The sequence below is a fragment of the Schistocerca serialis genome, chromosome 10 (assembly GCF_023864345.2).
Source record: "Schistocerca serialis cubense isolate TAMUIC-IGC-003099 chromosome 10, iqSchSeri2.2, whole genome shotgun sequence".
Taxonomy (NCBI): Eukaryota; Metazoa; Arthropoda; class Insecta; order Orthoptera; family Acrididae; genus Schistocerca; species Schistocerca serialis.
Genome location: NC_064647.1, coordinates 87,174,573 through 87,196,969, shown reverse-complemented (window position 1 = coordinate 87,196,969; position 22,397 = coordinate 87,174,573). Strand labels below are relative to the sequence as shown.

The 22,397-nt window shown below is 40.3% G+C and overlaps 1 protein-coding gene across 1 annotated transcript in view; it reads left to right on the top strand.

Moving 5' to 3' along the window:
* The first annotated feature begins 1,664 nt into the window (after positions 1-1,664).
* The window catches only part of LOC126424919 (cytochrome P450 4c3-like), a 39,215-nt gene continuing 18,482 nt past the window's right edge, over positions 1,665-22,397 (top strand). The window contains exon 1 of the mRNA XM_050087760.1: positions 1,665-1,897. Coding sequence (XP_049943717.1) covers positions 1,670-1,897 — 228 coding nt within the window. The 5' untranslated portion in view covers positions 1,665-1,669. The remainder of the gene's footprint in view (positions 1,898-22,397) is intronic.

Here is a 22,397-nt window from a genome sequence, read left to right as displayed (position 1 = left end):
GAGCAGACACCGACAGGGGATCACCCAAGCGAAGATATGGGCTGCAAATCGGGAAAACCATTGAGATAGGCGAAATGATAAAGGGCAGATTAGTATTACTAAGAGCCTATGAGCGAGTTCCTCGAAAACGGTGAAGTTGGTCGAATGTTCTCATGCTACAATCGTGAGGATCTATGGAAAGACGTAGGACAGTGAAACTGCCACTGGACGCTAAATGGTTGGACCTACGCGACTCTTCAAAGAACGTGGGGTTCGGAGAGTTTTCTACTACATAATATAGGATGGATGGTGAACTGTAGAACGTCTGCCGAAAGAGAACAAAACTGGTGCACGCACAAGTGTTTCGGAGCACACCGCTCTTCATACATTGTTGAACGTGGAGCTCCGCAGCATACCACACCTACGGGTTCACGTGTTGACCAAATGACATCGTCAACTATGATTGCAGTGAGCTCGCGACCATCAGGAGTCGTCCGTCGATCAATGGAAACGTGTCTGCTCTCTGGGTGAATCACATTCTTGCTACACTAGGTCGAGGGTCATCTCCAAAAAAGCCGTCATCGAAGGGAACGGCGGCTCGAAACATGCAGCGCGCAGCGTACGCAGGATAGTGGGACCAGTATTATGCTATGGGAGATATTCTCCTGTTCTTGAATTTGACTTGTGATAGTAATGGAAGACACGATGACAGCTGCAAACTACCTGCATTCCTTCATATTTGATGTCTTCGACGAAAGCGATGTCATCTTACAGCAGTATAATTGTCCGTGTCTCGGAACTAGAACCCTGCTACAGTGGTTTGGGGAGCATTGCAGTGAACCCACATTGATGTCTCGGCGACGAAATTCACCTGATGTAAATCTTACTGAACTCACCTTGATTACTATCATGTGCAGTTACGGCGTATCCATATCAGCGGCTCGGTTTTTACGAGAAGTCTATGACCTGTGCGTAGAAATCTAATGCCAGATACTTCTACAAACCTGCCAACTAACTGTCGTATTCATGATACACAGAATCAGAAATGTGTTTCTTTTCAAAGAGGGGTAAACAAGGTACTATGCGGAGTCAGAGTCATAAGAGTTTTGCCTCATCAGTAAGGCACTGCGTTCAGCTATGTCCTAGTAATGCTTATAGTACTTACCGAAAGGTGCTTGTTTCTGTCAGTCCTCTGAGACGTTTTTTTTCCAAAAGCGTGCTGGAAAAAATTGGCGTTCCTTCGGGAATCATTCGCCTCTGCAAACAGGAGGAGTGGGTCAGTGAAGTCACTGTCAGCTAGATAAAGGAAAGGCTGATCCGTCATCTCCAGGCTGGAGAAAAGTATCTGTTTCCCGGAAGCTGGATTTCTGACATTGGCGCTCGCCATAGCGACCACCAATAACCGATAGGAGCAGCCAGGAACTGATATGTAGTAGTTTATAAGTTAAATCAATTTTTCAATTTTTACTATGAATTAAATTTTCACTCCTATATACTTGGTGTTACATAAGCAGTTTCACCAGTATCTGTAATTTGTGCGAATTGGTTTGATTAACAGAGACCAGTGTTTGATGGCCTACTGTCCACCCCCTCCCCCCAACACACCCCACGCCCCCCCCCCCCCCCCCCGCCACCTGTCCCCCGCATATGAAGACCAGCATTGACGAGAGCCACATTGTTTTTGCAGAAGATGGTATTCCGGCCATGGATGCAGAGCAAGTTCCTTCTGCAGCTGACCTCCAAACGACGTGGTCTGCTCAGGTTCGTGAAACTGCTGCACAACTGTGCGCTGAAGTGCATCGCCATCAGGTCGGCAGCCACAGAGGACGGACCTACCATGACACGCCAGCGCCTGCTGGAAGCTCTGATCAAGCCAGGCGGGCAGACTGCGATACCACTCGACGACGTTCTGGGCGAAGTGAGTTACAGCCTGAGGCAGAGATCTGTCCTCCAGATTATGATTGTTTTCCTCTTCCTGCTAATTCTCTACTACATTGCCCCTTTCTACTTCACCCGTGTCTGTAGTTTCCTCCGCCTCTTCATCGCCATTCCTCTTTTTTTCTTCTTTCTCCCTATTTTTCCCACTTATTTCCTTCTGTTTCTTCAGTTTCTCCTCCTATACTTCCACCTGCTTTTCCTCATTTGCACTTCTCTTCTTCCTCTCTCACGTTAAACTCATCACTGCATCATTTCTACTTTGCCTTCATTCTTGCTCCACCACTTCATCCAATTCTTCTTCCTCCTGGACATCATCCACTACTTTATTCCCCATTACACTAGACTCGCTAATCCGGCCATTCCTGGCACATATGGGTGCCGGATTAGCGGAAGTGCCGTATTATTGAGTGTCTGAAATTTATTTTATTCATTTATTTTGTTTTTTATTTTTTTGAAAACATAGGCGATATAGTGTACTGTATTTTATTAAACCGAAGGATACAATTTTAAAACATAGAGGATATACTTTATTAAATCCAAAAATACATTAATTTTGAAAGAAAACTTAGTCCTTGAGTGTACACTGTACGTAATTATACAGTCGTATCACTCATTATGAAACATGTCCCTAATTTTTAACTGTCGCAATGACGATACGCGACGGTATCATGTTTTATCACGCAACCGCTTTACAAACATTACATCGGTATTGCATGTATCTGGTTGTTGCATAATGTACTCCAGGAAGACCTCGGCAGCTTCAGCATCAACGCTGTGAGAAATCTTCATGCTGTGCTCTCTTTTTCATCACTTTCATCATTACTTTCTTGCACGCTTTTGATTATTCCTTCATCTGTTAAAGTTTGGTTTGTATCACAATTTTCCTCGTTCAGTGACTTAGTAACATCATCATGAATTTTGTCTCCTCCTGGAATGTTGTGGAATATGTCAGTGTACAAAGTAATTAATAATTCCGAACTGACTGGCTCATCGCTGTCACTCACTACTGGATCCAACTCGGCATCAATGGATGGGCACAATTTTCTCCAGATCTTCATTACGGTAGCGCTGTCCACCTTATCCCATGCTTCAGCTATTGGGAAACAACATCACGTATGTTAATTGCCTTCCACGACTTCTGCGTCGTCTCTATAGAGTCGTTTTCACTTTCATTCAGCAAGGAGACGAGAAGTGAATGTCGATAATGACGTTTAATTGATTCCAAAATTCCATGGTCCATGGGCCGAATTAGTGCTGTCACAGTGATTGGGAAAAAGAGTTCTTGTACATGTATACCATCGGACTTTAGAGAAACATCTGAAGGATGACTGGGAGCATTGTCGGTTTTAAGGGTAACTATCAGTGGAAGTTTTTCTTCTTTAGCTCTTTTCTCACAAATGTTTCATGGGACCACCGAGAGAATATTTGTCTGTCCATCCACGCTTTTTTCTGAGCGCAGTACTTCACTGGTAGAGTATTTATGTAAGTGTTTTGAAAACAACGTGAATACTGGGATTTTCTAGTCACCATAAGCGGTAGTTTATGACTTCCATTTGCATTACAAGCCATTAATGTTACTTGCTGTTTCTGTTGCTTGTAACCACGAGCTTCCTTCTCGTTCTTGGCAGCTATGTTTTTGAAGGAAGTATCTTGTAAAGGAGTCCTGTTTCATCAGCGTTATACAAGGTATCAGCAGCTAAATCTTCTTCCTCTATTATCTTCCGTATATTGCTTACAAACTCAACAGCAACCTTAACGTTAGCTGAGCGACTTTCCCTGGTGACTGCCAGCTGCCGAATGCCATGTCGCTTTTTTTCCATTTTGATAGCCAACCTTCAGCCGCTGAAAACAAGTTACTACCTCCAAGTTATTTGTTAAATGCAGCTGCTTTTTACTTTATAATCCGGCAACTGACTGGAATTCCTTTACAACGTTGTTGTATGAACCATCTATAAACAGCTACGTCCACATCTTCATTCTCACACTTTCGCATTACCAGCCGTTTTTCCAACTCACTATCCATTGTTAAGTACTGTCGAATAACATCTTCTTTCTTTTTTATGTCAAAAATAGTTGCTCGTCCAACATTGAACTCAGCAGCAATCGCTTTCTGCGAAGAACCTCGATTTAACTTATCTAAAATCACGAGTTTCTGCTTGAAGTCTAGCGTAACTTGTTTCATTTTAGAAGACATGATTCCGAGCTGTAAAGAAAGCTACAATTTCAAATACAGTATATAAAGCATTGTTTAACTAAGTATTGTTGCGCACGATAATTCATTGTGCACGTGTTTTGGGATGTGTGCCAGACTACAGAGAGGCTGGATTACTGAGGATCGGATTAGCGAGAGTCTAGTGTACTTTCCCCACATCTGAGATCCTACTCCTTTCTCATTCCCTTTGCCTCATCCACATTACTCTTTCTCTTCCATCACGTTATCCAACTCATATTTCCTGTTCTTCCTCCTTTTCTCTCCACCACTTCCTCCAACTCTTCCTCTTTCTCTTCATCTTTCATTGTCTCATGCCAGTTCTTCAGCTCCTACTTCTGCTCATTTTTCCTCAGATATTTCATCCAAATTTTCCTCCACCTTGTCCACCCACCTCTACCTTAATCCCCTCAGCTTCTTCCTCATATTGATCCTTCTCCTTCTTTCACTTCTTTTTCCATCCTGTGTCCCTCATTTGCTCCTTTGTTTCTTATACCCTTTCTTTTTAATCTTTGGTTGAGTACCATCTTTATTTATCTCTCTTTCTGTATTTTCTTTCGGTCTGCTTTCAAACAATACTGCCTTCCTCAAGTTTTTTCTCATCCTTTTTTGCTTCATTTTCGTCCTTTACCCACAGTCTCTTTCCTCTTATCCTCTGTTTCTTCCCTTTCTCACTTTTTTCATACTCCTCTTTCCGTTCATTCCCATAGTTATATTTCTCTACTGCCTGTTACCCATTTCATTATACTTTCTTCTCCCACTTATTTTTTGTCTTTTTTCTTCATCTTGTCCTGCTATTCTTATTCTATAACATTTATACCTTGATGTCATCATCCACATTCCCTCTCCCTGTATCTTTACACTTCTCCTGGTTTTTCGTATTATCTTTCATTCCCCTCTCCTAGCCCTTTTCTGTTTGTTGTTCTAATCATTTGCTGCATCCTTCTTTTCATCCCTACTCTTCTCCCTGATAGCCCTTCATCTTGCCATTCTTCTCCATTTTTCATATACAAAAAATATGCTCTTTCAAACTAAATGGGCACGTGGAAAATTTCTCTGCTTGACAATGTATGATAGCTTGTTTTTAAAGTAATAAACATTTCTTTTTATGTTGCTCACAGTTATTTTACTCATACATTCAATTAATAAATTGTAATTTGTTACAGTCTATATAAGAAACCATCTTCACACTTTCACCAACACCCTTCCTGCAACATGAGACATTTTCACTTTGATCTAGCAACGAAGACCTTATTAATGAAACACTTAGGATAAGAACAACCAACACAGAGGCAGAAAGACTCTTTCTTTTGTGAACATAGGTGTTTACTTTAGTACACATTAAATTATCTGCAACTTGTTACTGATTATAAAATGTTTATTTACTGGAAGGTACAGAAAAAGAGTACTCTCTAGTACTTGTTGGTTGTCAGTTCTTCTACTTTACTGGAAATATTACGAAGCATAGCTTACAAAAGTTCACGTCCTTCCAGTGCTTGACATTTGCCCAGTTTATGTACGTTAATACGATATCTATGATTTCACACAGTTATCATTTGTTTCAGTGTCATTTGGTTGCATATGAACAAATGTTTATCATGTAGAATGCGCAAATTACAATCCAAACCAATGCATTAGCAATACTTCATCCAGGCCTACATAAGACAATGATACTGTTTTCATGAAAGAGATAATTTTTAAAAAAGTGGTTTCCTATCTCAGCCAGCAAGACGTATTTGATACAACTTTTAAATGATCTAAATACGTATGAGCAACTAAACAACTAGCTGTTTCTTCAACAAAATGTAATTACGATAATAGAAAAAAGCAATCAGTAAACATGCAGTCTTCATGCATATCCAAAATACATAACCACAAAAGTTCTCAAACCAAAGATGCATGTTTAAGGAAGAAGATATTGCTAAATGGAAAATCTTTTCCACAACTACAACGTAGTTAATAGTTGTATTGTAAGCATACTAGTTCTGAATCGTTGGCATTAACATGGTATACTCTCTGTGAGATGGGTCAAAACCTTCAGTTTTGTCCAGAAGATTAGTCGTGGTAATGAATACCGAACACTTCCTGTTTTTCGCATTCTGTCTTGTTGGTACTTGATGTTAGGCTGAGGAACCAGCTCATGCAGGCAGCGCTTCAACTCAATTTTAATGTTGATGGTAGTCTTCTTGTAGATTTACCTGCTTACCCTGTTACAGGAACACTCTGTGACGACCCTCTCCTCTATTATTACGAAAAACCGTTTAAATTGTTCGAATTTCAAGCATATCTAATGAAATTCACTTTTTTAGCTATTGAAACCTTACTAAAGTGCAGCTAATAAATCACTGAGAACGTAGATAGTGTTATGATATATTATATTTTTCTTATCTGTTTCTTGTGACTCCTCACTGAAAATGTGTCTCACTGAGAAATATGGCTCATTGTATGAGTACTTTGTTTCCATGAAGTATGAACAAGGTTTGACTATTTCCGATTCACTTAGTATGCTTCTGTTGATACATTCATATCATTCAAATTATTTTTAGTACAAAATATTCACATTAAATCTGTTTAGGAATATGCAACAACTTCAACCACATCACTTCTGACATATCAGAACAGACTCTACAACAAATTCCAGCAATCAGTTTACAACAGCACAGATCGGACTCGAATTATTAATGCACACCAAAACATTTTTGGTCATAAAGAAAAAACAGAGGTGTTGTTTGCCTATCGTCTTTTTAGACTCATAGAAAGTCAGACATAGGAAATAATCTACTTTACAAATGTTTGGAAATGATTAGCCACGCTAAATTATAGAAATAACAATAGTCGAAATAACATTTATTAATTTTCAATATCCTTCTACAATTTAGAACAATATAATTACTATAAAACGGAAAAAGTCTGTATCATGTAATCTGGCTATCTTAGTGCGCTTTGTACTTCGAGTATTTGTACATATTGAGTGCTCCAGTTGTTTGTGTGCATCGTCAAGTACAAAACATAACAAAAATGAGCTATTGATCAATTCCTTGCAACTTCCAGACTGCTGGCTTTCCCTTCTGGCATTTTCATTACATCAAAGTGATGCAGAGAATTTAAATCTGTGACACAAACTGTTAAGCCACTGACGAGAACAAAATCAAATATGTAATAAAACAATTTACTCTGGAGATTCACTGACAAATGTTTCTTGAAAAATGGTATTACGATACCATATCGAAAAGAACCAACAAGGAAAACCACACAATCAGAACATGCCTTCCCTAACCGTTCTAGGTTTAGATTTGGAGCTTATGGAAATTTTATCTTGATATAAAGCAAGAGCCTAAACTTACTGACACTAATAACACTCTTTACGAGATATTTTCTGTGCCATTTTCTGAGTGTCCCAGAAAATGGTTCACTGAACAATTTGACGGCATGAGGGTAATACTAACCACACACGGCGCTCTCTGCCGTGATAAGTTCGTCATCAGCAATAAAATCATAGTGAGGAAGTTAACGACACACATCCTGCGCATAACATCGACATACGTAATTGTTCAGGTGGGACCAAGTTCTATTCCTAATCACATTACTCGTCGTTTCAGAATAGAACTTAAACTAAACCTGTGAAGTAAATTTGAATGGTAGGAACTGTTTGTCCTTTGAACTTTGGCTATTAGAGAGTGTGCACACTTAAATACCTGAAGTATGATAGACTCAGCCGCCTGGCAGACCTCTGCAATGTCTGCCGGCACCTGTTGCTGATTCCTTCACCACGAATTTCGTCACCCTGTCAACGTTACACTGAGGCATAACCTGCAGCTTCTTTCGTCGTTCCTTACTTTCGCATCTGACACAGTTTTAAATACCTCTAACACATTTCTAAAATGTCACAGTTCCCTGTTATGTTGAATTTTCTACTGCACTATATTTTATTCAACTCCCATCCAAGTCAAAGGCATGAGTCCATCCACTTGCCTGAGGGGTGTCTTCGTTGATTTACTGCATCTTAACAATTCTTTAGACCAGAATCATAACTACTCAGAAAGTTCTGTAAGATTCTCGACACCCATATAGTCCATACATGTGGACACCTACAACTGATATGCTGACTACGTGTCTCTCCTTGATTACATGTGTAATATTTATAGCTAATTGGCCTTTTGCTATCTAAAAAATTTCAGATATGACCTTAGTTCATTGTGAGACAATCATCGGAAGGCATACTAACGAAGTATACGGAAAATGTAATATCGCAGAATGTGGTATAAACTCATGCAAGACTGGGTGCATTGACGATCATGTGAAATTCGTTTTTCCAGAGCATGCCCATACAGGGACATAATGCCTTTTATGGCCTCTTATTGGGTAGCATTCGAGGACAGAGCCCCCAGACAGCCTGACACAAAGGTTGGTGTCAGTCTGAGGTGCATGGAGAAAGAGGTACATAGTATGAGAGTGCCTTATATGCTGTTTCGGTTGTGTGGAAATATTTTCATGTGGCTTGTAATAAGCCTTGGTACACGTTTCACAGTGGCAAGCAATGACAAGTATTATGGTATCCTTCAAAAATACGCATTGCCAGTACGTCAACAGACTGTTAAAATCATTGTGACCCTCGCTGCAGTAAAGGTCAGTGTTATCAGTGGACAGACCTATGAGCAAACGATATATTTTGAGTAAGGGACAGAGCTGTACATGACTCATGAGTGGACAAAACATTAGTGAAGTGTGGCTGAGGAGTACATATTCACTTAGAATGCCCATGTGAAACTTCTAGCTCATATACAGTCCATGTAATCACGACTTCGGCTGTAGCATTGATTGGAGATGATGCAAAGAGTGCACCTACTTTGAACACTGTCACATTGCTTAAGACAAATATAGAAATGCGTTCTTTTATATTTCTTTGCAGCCTGTCGTCTCGTATATTTACTGTAAAATAATTACCAGACAGCTTCTCTCTTTTAACAATGATTACACAAACCTATTCACAAATAATTACTCTTTCATACTGCTGGTCAGTGATTGTTTCATCTATTACATTACAATAATAATAACAAAAATTTGAATCGTTTGATATGGAATGAAGTGTGGATGTTAAGATTGTGCACGGAGCAAATCGTGAAATCTCGAGTTGCCATACCTCAAGTTCTTCGATCCCACTCCTAAGAAATTGCGATTTGGAGGGTCTCATTACTTGATTCACACCTATCTCTATATGAGGGCAGCCTTGCTGCTGATACCTCAGACATATCACACCTCGCTGCTGCCCAGAAACCTTTTTACATCTACGCTGAAGCCTCTCTGCTCACTGCTCGCCTGGAGTAATTACCCTGCAACTGTTCACATAGCTCGCAGAGTCAAACACAGCACTGCTGGAATAACGTTGAAGAAGCGGGTTGGTTTTCAACCATGATTTGTTTATTTATCATGTGGCAATACATACATAAAGATTACAAATAACTACATGTCAACATTTAAGCGCAGCTCTCCAGCACAAAATATCACAAATAAGAACAGCATTAGTTGGACATCATGGTCTTTTACGTATTTTATAACAGCACTCGTCGCTGTGAGGAAATCTTCTAAATGACCCATGTACACACATGCATGACATGTTAATGCAACACGAGCAACTGTCATTCCTCACCACATTCTTCTGTCTGATATCAGATGGTGGAATGTGGCTCAAGATAGGTATTCAGTATGTTGGGGTAGATCCTATTGACCCACTAACAACGCTCATGATCTCATTATGTTGTACATCAATCTCTTTTACTAAGGACTATCAAGGCAGACAGGTGCACAGTACTCTGCTGCTGGATATACCAAACCAACTGCTGATACCTGGAGACTGTCTTCTGACGATCCCCAACTGGAGCTGCAGAGTTTATGGAGAGTATTGTTTCTGGGTTTGGCCAGTGCTCCTTAAAAGAAAGTGTCCTATCTAATGTGACGCCAAGGTACTTTGTGTGCATATTATGATGAAGTATGTCTCCTTCAAAATAGACATTGAGGGCATTGTTTGCCAATCTTTTGGACAGAATATGAAACTTTTGTTTTATTTCAGTTTGGTTGGAACCTCCATTTGCGGAAATAGTGGCTTGAGATACATAAATCAGAAGTTAGGATTTCTTCAGTTCTTTAAACGTTTTGTGTGATTTGTGTTTGTATATCTATTGCCCAGTCATCTGCTAGCCCAACTTTAAGTGATATCATACATATATATATATATATATATATATATATATATATATATATATATATATATATATATATATGTATATATATATATATATATATATATATATTAAACAAGAGATGAGCAGGGACAGATCCCTGTGGCAACATATTATTCAATACTTTTGTGTAGCTAGCGTCTTTTTCTGTAGTTGCAAGAAGTGTCATTGCCATCAACATGTTTCAGTTACTTTCCTGGTCTGATTGTATGGGACAAGTTGCAATAATTTATAAAGGAGTTCATTCCTCCAAACTGTATCATATGCTGCACTTAGATTGAGGAAAGCAACTGACTTTTTCTGCTTCATTTGGTATCCTGCTTCAATAAATGTTGTTAATGATAAGACGTGATCAGTGTAGCTCTGTCCATGATGGAATCAAGCTTGCTCAAGATGGAGGTTCTGAAAGATTACTGGAATAAATCGACTGCATAGAATTCTTTCAAGGAACTTATATATAAACTGCAAGGTATATGGCGGGTTGTTGTGATACCAGGATGACCTGTAGAGGCCAAGAGGCAGCCAGGGGTTTGTATACATTAATTACTGGCAGTTCTCCTATTTTTACTATAAGTTTGTGAATGTCACTGAGATCAGATAGAGAGCAATAATGTGCATTTTTCATTGACGATCGTGTGTTTGTTTTCATTCTGCAAGCTCAGTGGTATATAGCTGCTAGTAATTCAAAGTGAGGAATTTTTCCTCTCTGATTCGTTTGCTCTTCATTTTTGGCATAAGGTTCCTGAACAACAACAACATGATTGTTATATTTTGATAACATCTTCTGTAATATTTGGGCACTAGATTTACTTATGTCTTTAATGTTGATTTGACATATCCTGAGAACTCTATGTCTTGTGACAGACTTATTTTAGCCAGAAGATCTTTGAGATTATCTGGCTGCCTCTGTTTCTTGGCTTTAGATATTTGCCTTGAAGTGACTGTCCTTCAGCCCCACTTAGGGTATGTCATGGACGCAGTCCTTATGACTATGAAGTCGTTCTTGATGGAATCCTTGCATAAAAAGTTCTCAGTTTACTGGCTGTGCCAAATTTCTTACCCCTCATGAAGATGAAAGAAGTAGTCATCGAAAGCTTGGGATTTTATCCACATTTGACATGGCAAGTAAACCGAGAACTTTTGATGCTAACAGTCATTGTCCCCCAGAAATCACATCATAATCATTTAATAAATCAGGTTGGTTTTTAGTTATTTTCAACACTGCAACCCAAGATAAACCTGGTGCTGTATAATACCGGATGGATCTAAACACTTTAGGAAACTTTAATACAAGTTTTTCAAAACTTTTCAAATACATCAGCCAATAACAACACATCAGTTTTATGATATAGATCAAGGTATTCAACAATATTTTTAATATTAAATTTTTCCAAAACTACTTTTGCATCTTCATAATCTCCATCACTTATTTCAATGTCTTTCACTTTATTAAAAAATACCTCATTTGCTGGTAAGAGTGCCTCTTCAAATTTTCTCCAAGAATCCATGTAATCATATGAATATAATCCTTTGATGGTCACTAGATTGAATAACTCTTCTGAGAAAATCTTTTTAATATTTATCATTTGGTCCTTATCCAATGTTTTTGAAAGTTTGACAAATGACAAATTCATAAATTTAAATGTATTAATAAACCTCATTTTCAACCTTTTTGCACTCGTACCAAAGCTGTCATCATTATTTGGTATAAAGCTATGTCTTTTTCATCATAACCAAGTTCTTTCACAAACAGATGCAAATCTTATTCTGATAAATTAGATAAATAAATTGTTACAAAACTAGGATGTCTCAGTTGTAAATTGCAGTTATTACATAATTGATTTATAAATTTTCCAGTTTAATGATCATGATGACGAACCTTTTTTATTTTTCTGTGAATAATGACATTCACACACTGTAAGTGTAAGTTTTAATGTACCTGTGGTCTAGGGGTAGCGACTTTGATTCATAATCAAAACGTCTTCAGTCCCGGGTTCGATCCCCACCACTGCCTAAATTTTGATAAATAATCAGCATTGGCGGCCGAAGACTTCCGGTGTAAGAAGTCAGCCTCATTCTGCCAACGGCCTTGTCAAAGAGGGCGGAGCGGATAGAGGTTCAGGGCACTCTCTTGTCCTAGGGGTGAGAAATTGCCCCTAAAGGCGGAAGAATCAGCAATGATCAACGACATGAGGATGCAGAAGGCAATGGAAACCACTGCATTAAAGACACGTAACGTGTATCCACAGGACATGTGGCCTGTAATTGAAGAAGTGTCATGATAGTCTCTCCATTGGCAAAAGATTCCGGAATAGTCCATTTGGATCTCTGGGAGGGGCTGCCAAGGGGGAGGTTACCATGAGAAAAAGACTGAATAATCATCGAAAGGATAACGTTCTACGAGTCGGGGCGTGGAAATGTCAGAAGCGTGAACGTGGTAGGGAAACTAGAAAATCTGAAAAGGGAAATGCAAAGGCTCAATCTAGATATAGTAGGGGTCAGTGAAGTGAAGTGGAAGGAAGACAAGGATTTCTGGTCAGATGAGTATCGGGTAATATCAACAGCAGCAGAAAATGGTATAACAGGTGTAGGATTCGTTATGAATAGGAAGGTAGGGCAGAGGGTGTGTTACTGTGAACACTTCAGTGACCGGGTTGTTCTAATCAGAATCGACAGCAGACCAACACCGACAACGATAGTTCAGGCATACACGCCGACGTCGCAAGCTGAAGATGAACTATTAGAGAAAGTGTATGAGGATACTGAAAGGGTAATGCAGTACGTAAAAGGGGACGAAAATCTAATAGTCATGGGCGACTGCAATGCAGTTGTAGGAGAAGGAGTAGAAGAAAAGGTTACAGGAGAATATGGGCTTGGAACAAGCAATGAAAGAGGAGAGAGACTAATTGAGTTCTGTAACAAGTTTCAGCTAATAATAGCGAATACCCTGTTCAAGAATCACAACAGGAGGAGGTATACTTGGAAAAGGCCGGGAGATGCGGGAAGATTTCAATTAGACTACATCATGGTCAGACAGAGATTCCGAAATCAGATACTGGACTGTAAGGCGTACCCAGGAGCAGATATAGACTCAGATCACAATATAGTAGTGATGAAGAGTAGGCTGAAGTTCAAGACATTAGTCAGGAAGAATCAATACGCAAAGACGTGGGATATGGAAGTGCTAAGGAATGACGAGATACGTTTGAAGTTCTCTAACGCTATAGATACAGCAATAAGGAATAGCGCAGTAGGCAGTACAGTTGAAGAGGAATGGACATCTTTTAAAAGGGCCATCACAGAAGTTGGGAAGGAAAACATAGGTACAAAGAAGGTAGCTGCGAAGAAACCATGGGTAACGGAAGAAATACTTCAGTTGATTGATGAAAAGAGAAGTACAAACATGTTCCGGGAAAATCAGGAATACAGAAATACAAGTCGCTGAGGAATGAAATAAATAGGATGTGCAGGGAAGCTAAGACGAAATGGCTGGAGGAAAAATGTGAAGACATCGAAAAAGATATGATTGTCGGAAGGACAGACTCAGCATACAGGAAAGTCAAAACAACCTTTGGTGACATTAAAAGCAACGGTGGTAACATTAAGAGTGCAACAGGAATTCCACTGTTAAATGCAGAGGAGAACGCAGATGGGTGGAAAGAATACATTGAAAGCCTCTATGAGGGTGAAGATTTGTCTGATGTGATAGAAGAAGAAACAGGAGTCGATTTAGAAGAGGTAGGGGATCCAGTATTAGAATCGAAATTTATAAGAGTTTTGGAGGACTTACGGTCAAATAAGGCAGAAGGGATAGATAACATTCCATCAGAATTTCTAAAATCATTGGGGCAAGTGGCAACAAAATGACTATTCATGTTGGTGTGTAGAATATATGAGTCTGGCGACATACCATCTGACTTTCGGAAAAGCATCATCCACACAATTCCGAAGACGGCAAGAGCTGACAAGTGCGAGAATTATCGTACAATAATCTTAAGACCTCATGCATCTAAGCTTGTTTACTTTTTCATCTACTCTGTGTACACCAAAATAAACATTAAGCGTATGTTTCACTAATTTGTAAGCTGTACTTTCATACTTTGTAATACAAAATGCTTTATCTTGTTCAGGTCTTCCACTATTACAACCAGATAACCTTTGTGAAAATTTATTTTAAAATAATTCGTGACCAACTTTAATTATTCTTGACCTACTGCTTGTTGTTGTTGCGATCTTCAGTCGTGAGACTGGTTTGATGCAGCTCTGCATGCTACTCTATCCTGTGCAAGCTTCTACATCTCCCAATACGTACTGCAGCCTACATCCTTCTGAATCTGTTTAGTGTATTCATCTCTTGGTGTCCCTCTACGATTTTCACCCTCCACGCTGCCCTCCAGTATTAAATTGGTGATACCTTGATGCCTCAGAACATGTTCTACCAACCGATTCCTTCTTCTTGTCAAGTTGTGCAACAAACTCCTCTTCACCCCAAATGCTATTCAATACTTCCTCATTAGTTACGTGATCTACCCATCTAATCTTCAGCATTCTTCTGTAGCACCACATTTCAAAGGCTTCTATTCACTTCTTGTCCAAACTATTCATCGTCCATGTTTCACTTCCATACATTGCTACACTCCATACAAATACTTTCAGAAACGTCTTCCTGACATTTAAATCTATACTCGATGTTAACAAACTGATAGTTCGGCAATTTTCACATATGTCAACGCCTGCTTTCTTTGGGATTGGAATTATTATATTCTTCTTGAAGTCTGAGGGTATTTCGTCTGTCTCATACATTTTGCTCACCAGATGGTAGAGTTTTGTCAGGACTGGCCCTCACAAGGCTGTCAGTAGTTCTAATGGAATGCTGTCTACTCCCGGGGCCTTGTTTCGACTTAGGTCTTCTAGTGCTCTATCAAATTCTTCATGCAGTATCATATCTCCCATTTCATCTTCATCTACATCCTCTTCCATTTCCATAATATTGTCCTCAAGAACATCGCCCTTGTATAGTCACTCTATATACTCCTCCTACCTTTCTGCTTTCCCTTCTTTGCTTAGAACTGGGTTTCCATCTGAGCCCTTGATATTCGTACAAGTGGTTCTCTTTCCTCAAAAGGTCTCTTTAATTTTCCTGTAGGCAGTATCTATCTTACCCCTAGTGAGGTAAGCCTCTACGTCCTTACATTTGTTCTCTAGCAATCCCTGCTTAGCCATTTTGCACTTATTGTCGATCTCATTTTTGAGACGTTTGTATTCCTTCTTACCTGCTTCATTTACTGCATTTTTATATTTTCTCCTTTCATCAATTAAATTCAGTATTTCTTCTGTCACCCAAGGATTTATACTAGCCCTCGTCTTTTTACCTACTTGATCGTCTGCTGCCTTCACCACTTCATCCCTCAAAGCCATCCATTCTTCTTCTACTGTATTTCTTTCCCCTATTCTTGTCAATTCTTCCTTAATGCTCTTCCTGAAACTCTCTACAGCCTCTGGTTCTTTCAGTTTAGCCAGGTCCCATCTCCTTAAATTCCCACCTTTTTCAGTTTCTTCAGTTTTAATGTACAGTTCATAACCAATAGATTGTGGTCAGAGTCCGCGTCTGCCCCTGGAAATGACTTACAATTTAAAACCTGGTTCCTAAATCTCTGTCTTACCATTATATAATCTGTCTGAAACCTGTCAGTATCTCCAGGCTTCTTCCATGTATAGAACCTCCTTTTATGATACTTGAACCAAGTGTTAGCTATGATTAAGTTGTGCTCTGTGCGAAATTCTACCAGGCGGCTTCCTCTTTCATTTCGTAGCCCCAATCCATATTCACCTACTACGTTTCCTTCTCTTCCTTTTCCTACTATCGAATTCCAGTCACCCATGACTATTAAATTTTCGTTTCCCTTCAGCATCTGAGTAATTTCTTTTATCTCATCATACATTTCTTCAATTTCTTCGTCATCTGCAGAGCTAATTGGCATATAGACTTGTACTACTGCCACAGCCATGGGCTTCATGTCTATCTTGGCCACAATAATGTGTTCACTATGTTGTTTGTAGTAGCTTACCCGAACTCATATTTTTCTTTATTCATTATTAAACCTACTCCTGCATTACCCCTATTTGATTTTGTATTTATAACCCTGTATTCACCTGACCAAAAGTCTTGTTCCTCCTGCCACCGAACTTCGCTAATTCCCACTATATCTAATTTTAACCTATCCATTTCCCTTTTTAAATTTTCTAATCTGCCTGCCCGATTAAGGGATCTGACATTCCACACTCCGATCCCTAGAACGCCAGTTTTCTTTCTCCTGATAACGACGGCCTCCTGAGTAGTCCCCACCCATAGATCCAAATGGGGGACTATTTTACCTCCAGAATATTTTACCCAAGAGAATGCCATCATCATTTATCCATATAGTAAAGCTGCATGCCCCCGGGAAAAATTATGGCCTTAGTTTCGCCTTGCTTTCAGCCGTTCGCAGTACCAGCACAGCAAGGCCATTTTGGTTAATGTTACAAGGCCACATCAGTCAATCATCCAGACTTTTGCTCCTGCAACTACTGAAAAGCCTGCTGCCCTCTTCAGGAACCATACGTTTGTCTGACCTCTCAACAGATACCCCTCCAGTGTGGTTGCACCTATGGTATGGCTATATGTGTCGCTGAGCCACGCAAGCCTCCCCTCCAACGGCAAGGTCTATGGTTCATGGAGGGGTAGAACATTTTATGCTAGTTAATTTTTCAGTAACTTATTTAGGTTGTCATATTTACCGAGTTGCGTTAGAATACTCTCTAGCTACGTCATAACCATTTTCTGGGTCCTTCAAATCTACTATTCATGTACCTTTAGAATAAATATATACTTCAATTGCTTTCAGTATGGCATGTAATTCTTTATGGAATTGTTTAATTAAACTCTCAATTTTTGGATCAATTTTTGCTTCTAATTCAATTTTTATGTTTTCTAAATTTGTCTGACTGTTAATTGTCTGTCATTTACACTTCAGCTTATCTCCAAACATATCCATTTATTTGATTCAAAATATAATTAAATTTATAATTATCTAATAATGGTTTTAAAAGAAACAAACACAGATGGCCATAAATAAATTCATTGAATTTTTGTATTCTCTCGACAATGTAGTACATTTCATTTGTACCAAATACTTAACTAGTTGTTTTGGTATATATCCTGCAAAATAAATCAAAAACAAATATTGTATCTTAATTTTTGAAATAAATTCAGTGAGTAAAAGGATGATTAGATGTATCTAAATTTACAATTCCACATTCATTATTGTTTGATTGCTTAGGTAATTCATAAATCATAAAACACCTCTAAAGTAATTAATTTTTAATTCCTTAACAAGTTTTTCTATATCAAAATTAGGTAAACGATTTCTAAATTTTGTTTTGTTTTGAACACAGAGTAACTAAGTCTACGATGGAGATATGTACCCATTCAGGGAGCCGCAGTCGGGAGAACTGGTCAGACAATAATGAATAACGCTGAACAGGGACGAATTTAAAACGTGGAGGCTGCCCTGGAGGAAAACAAGGACACGCAGGTCCGAGCGTTGTCCGTTCTGAGCCCATTTTAGTAAATTCGAACCAGTTGGTAATTGTAAATTCGTTACAGGCTATCCTACAACAGTTAGTAGAGGGTAATAAAAGTCAAGCAGAAGGGAATAAGAGGCATATCGAGGAAGTTATTACAAAATTAAGTAATGATACAGTACAGGGTGTCAGAGATAGCCTGGAGATCATGGACCAATGCATTAGCGCTTTAGAGGAGGGGCAGCTGGTCATTACCAAGCGTGTGGTGGAGCACAAAAAAAGGTAGCTGGGAATCTCCACACGTTAGAGGAACAATACCAGAGTGACCACGCGGCTCTTGTGTCCGGAACAGGAAATGCTGCTTTTAAATGCCATGACAACATCAGGTCCCAGGTAGAAACTCATGTTCAGTGGCTAATGGTCTGCGAGCGAGGTCTAGAGGGAATGCAATTACAGCAAACATGGCCCCCCGAAATATGCTGGAAGAGACATCCAAAATCTCGGTCACAATAGCAGGCAACTCTGACTGTAATTAGGAGACGATTATATCGTCATTAGCAGACACAGATGAAATCCGGTCACTAATGAAATTTCAACACGGACAGTGTGAGATAAATACGCAAAAAGATGGGGTTACCAAAGCGCTGTGTGGGCACATGGACCATTTAGAATTACACATGAAACGTGTAACGGCCCATGAAGCTAAAACATTATGAGCACAAGGGTAATTACTCCGACAGTGATTCCGGTAACGACGGCGAGTTTCATTATCGTTACGATCATGGTTCTCATACCATGTGGGAACGACACGGATCTCCTCAGGAACGTAGGAACGTTCGCCAAGGAGTGGAAATCATGAATTTGATTTCAAACACTTTTTGATTGTGAGGAAGTCTGAAGTGTTCTGTAATTCGGCCACGGAAATTCACCCGCTGGCCTGGTTGCAACAACTCGAATTCTTTCTTCCTCTGACATGGCCAAGTGCACACAGAATTGAACAAATGTGCGGTTGCCTCGAAGGTGAGCCAGCGGCATGTATGAGGTCAATTGCACACAACTGCATGTAGTTGCAGCGTGTTATCGTTGAAGGACGATGTAAGGAAGACATAGAGGGTTACCATAGCCTTCTCCTAGAGTTTGTGTGTGATGCGAACAGCAACGCCTATTACGAGGTGCATTCAAGTTCTAAGGCCTCCGATTTTTTTTCTAATTAACTATTCACCCGAAACCGATGAAACTGGCGTTACTTCTCGACGTGTTCGCCCTGCAGACGTACACATTTTTCACAACGCTGACGCCATGATTCCATGGCAGCAGCGAAGGCTTCTTTAGGAGCCTGTTTGACCACTGGAAAGTCGCTGAGGCAATAGGAGCACAGCTGGTGAATGTGCGGCCACAGAGAGTGTCTTTCATTGTTGGAAAAAGCCAAAAGTCACTAGGAGCCAGGTCAGGTGAGTAGGGAGCATGAGGAATCACTTCAAAGTTGTTATCACGAAGAAACTGTTGCGTAACGTTAGCTCGATGTGCGGGTGCGTTGTCTTGGTGAAACGGCACACGCGCAGCCCTTCCCGGACGTTTTTGTTGCAGTGTAGGAAGAAATTTGTTCTTCAAAACATTTTCGTAGGATGCACCTGTTACCGTAGTGCCCTTTGGAACGCAATGGGTAAGGATTACGCCCTCGCTGTCCCAGAACATGGACACCATCATTTTTTCAGCACTGGCAGTTACCCGAAATTTTTTTGGTGGCGGTGAATCTTTGCTTCCATTGAGCTGACTGGCGCATTGAAAAATGGCATCCACGTCTCATCCATTGTCACAACCGACGAAAAGAAAGTCAAGCTGTCGTTGTGCGTCAACATTGCTTGGCAACATGCCACACGGGCAGCCATGTGGTCGTCCGTCAGCATTCATGGCACCCACCTGGATGACACTTTTCGCATTTTCAGGTCGTCATGCAGGATTGTGGGCACAGAACCCACAGAAATGCCAACTCTGGAGGCGATCTGTTCAATAGTCATTCGGGGAGTCCCAAAACAATTCTCTCGACTTTCTCGATCATGTCGTCAGACCGGCTTGTGCGAGCCTGAGGTTGTTTCGGTTTGTTGTCACACGATGTTCTGCCTTCATTAAACTGTCGCACCCACGAACGCACTTTCGACACATCCGTAGCTCCATCACTACATGTCTCCTTCAACTGTCGATGAATTTCAGTTGGTTTCACACCACGCAAATTCAGAAAACGAATGATTGCACGCTGTTCAAGTAAGGAAAACGTCGCCATTTTAAGTATTTAAAACAGTTCTCATTCTCGCCGCTGGCGGTAAAATTCCATCTGCCGTACGGTGCTGCCATCTCTGGGACGTATTGACAATGAACGCGGCCTCATTTTAAAACAAAGCGCATATTTCTATCTCTTTCCAGTGCGGAGAAAAAAAATCGGAGGCCTTAGAACTTGAATGCACCTCGTATTATGGCCGGGGCGCCTACGAGCAGTGGCCGCGAGAGCGGAGCCGCAACCATAGAGGCAGAATGCACTCGCGGCGCAACTGGTCACCCGGGAGTCACAGAGTGAGCGATAGTTGGGTGTGTCGCTACAATTCGCGGAACTCGGGTAGAGCGAATGATGCTAATGGACACCGATCGCCAAGAGGGAATCGGAGACACCCCGGAGAGGTAGAGAGATATGGAAATGATCAGCGATTTACGCGTAACTATGGCATACCAGGGAACGGTAGTCATGACCATCGCCGGAATGATTACCGACCAAGCAATGTCAGGGCTGCTAGAAACAGTGCGGGTGGTCCGGGAGTGGGTGTAGAAATTCGTCTAGCAAACCCCTGACACAGTCTGCCTAATGCCCCAATCAGATCTAACAATGAAGCTGAGATGCATCAACTTACTGAGGACCAGTGCTAGTGTCGATATTGGAATACACTTAATAGAGGAGTATTTGATAGGGAATATTTGTTAAGAGAGGGTATTGCCTTGTGCTCAAACTCATGATTCCACTGCGTGAATTACGCTCATACCATCTACAAAGTGTATCACTTGTAGAGAATTCCTAAGTGGCTGAGAGAGAGGGAAGTCCCACGGCAATAACTCTGAGCTAGATGGTGTAAAAGACAAAAAGTATTTGGGCAAATGTTCACAGGTTATTACACTCGGATATGGGCATGCACTATAGTATTGGAATAAGGTTTACTTTGGATTCCTGTCAGACCTAAAAACCGATCTTGAGTTTTTTAGTGTCTTCTCACAGACTTCTGAATTAAGCATAGTAACACACGGAGGACTGGGGGGGAGGGGGAGGGATTTTTCACGTAATATACACTTTAAAACTTTGAGGAAAATATTTATTCTCTTCAATTAATATTTTCGCCTGAAAGACAGTTATCGAACTTTGTGTTTTTTAGGTTTGATAGTTGATGCTTTGCCAGCACATCCACGTGAATGACATCAACACTATCCAAGAAGAGTGTCATGATTTTTGTCAGCAGAAGGAGCTGGGTTGATTTTGTCTTCTTTCGTGTATGCACTAGATGCCACTATAGTGACTGCATATTCGTTTCTGGCTAGATGTGATGCACCGAAGTTCCATAATCTGTAATGATCCATGACAGGAAGGCCTCTTCCATTGCCCTCAGACTGCTCCAATAATTCAGATGAAGAGGCATTTTTTATCTTGTGGTTTCTTGTGAGCATTTATGGAGGAGAACTTTTATTGTCCAAGAGTCTCATTCTCAACGCACATACTTAGGTAATTCTCACTGACAGCCGTACAGCCTATTGTCGAGTTGTGATGCGCCAGTCTGCGCGAATGATGGGATCTGCCTGATTCACCACGTCGCACACGTGCAGAAACGGAACATAAAATTTGAACTGCGTAAAGTATCTTCTTCTATATTATACGTAGGTATTCCGGTTGCTATGGATTTATTTATCGAATGCAATTTTCTATTTGTAGTTGACTGTTGCTGTCAGGGTTTACATATTGTCATTTTGTCATTTGGAGGTACTGAATGGGGCTGTGTATGGTAAAAAATGGAGTGCCAAGTGGAAAAAACGGAACACTTGGGACATATTCTTCTGTTTGAGTTCAGTGGAGGGATGGCAGAAGGAGAATGTATTATTGATGATTAAAGTCTCGGTTATGTGTATCTGTTGTGTTTATTAAATCTTCGGAGAAATGCTATGAGCTTACAGACGAACCCGATATGTTAAAAGCTGTAAAAATATTTCGAAGGTTATTTATCGAACAACACTTGTACATTAGCAGTTCCAGACTCATAGCTTGTAAATAAATTTTGAACATCTGATTTATTGCGACTGTTCCGTTTGTCCCGGGATATTGTTTGGTCTAACAGTACACGGGTGTACAATGTCAGAGATATTTGCCGAGAACACCACAGACACATTCGCTTAATGTATCCCAACTAGTCAGCGGCCGCAGAGCACTGTTCGTTCGAGATTCA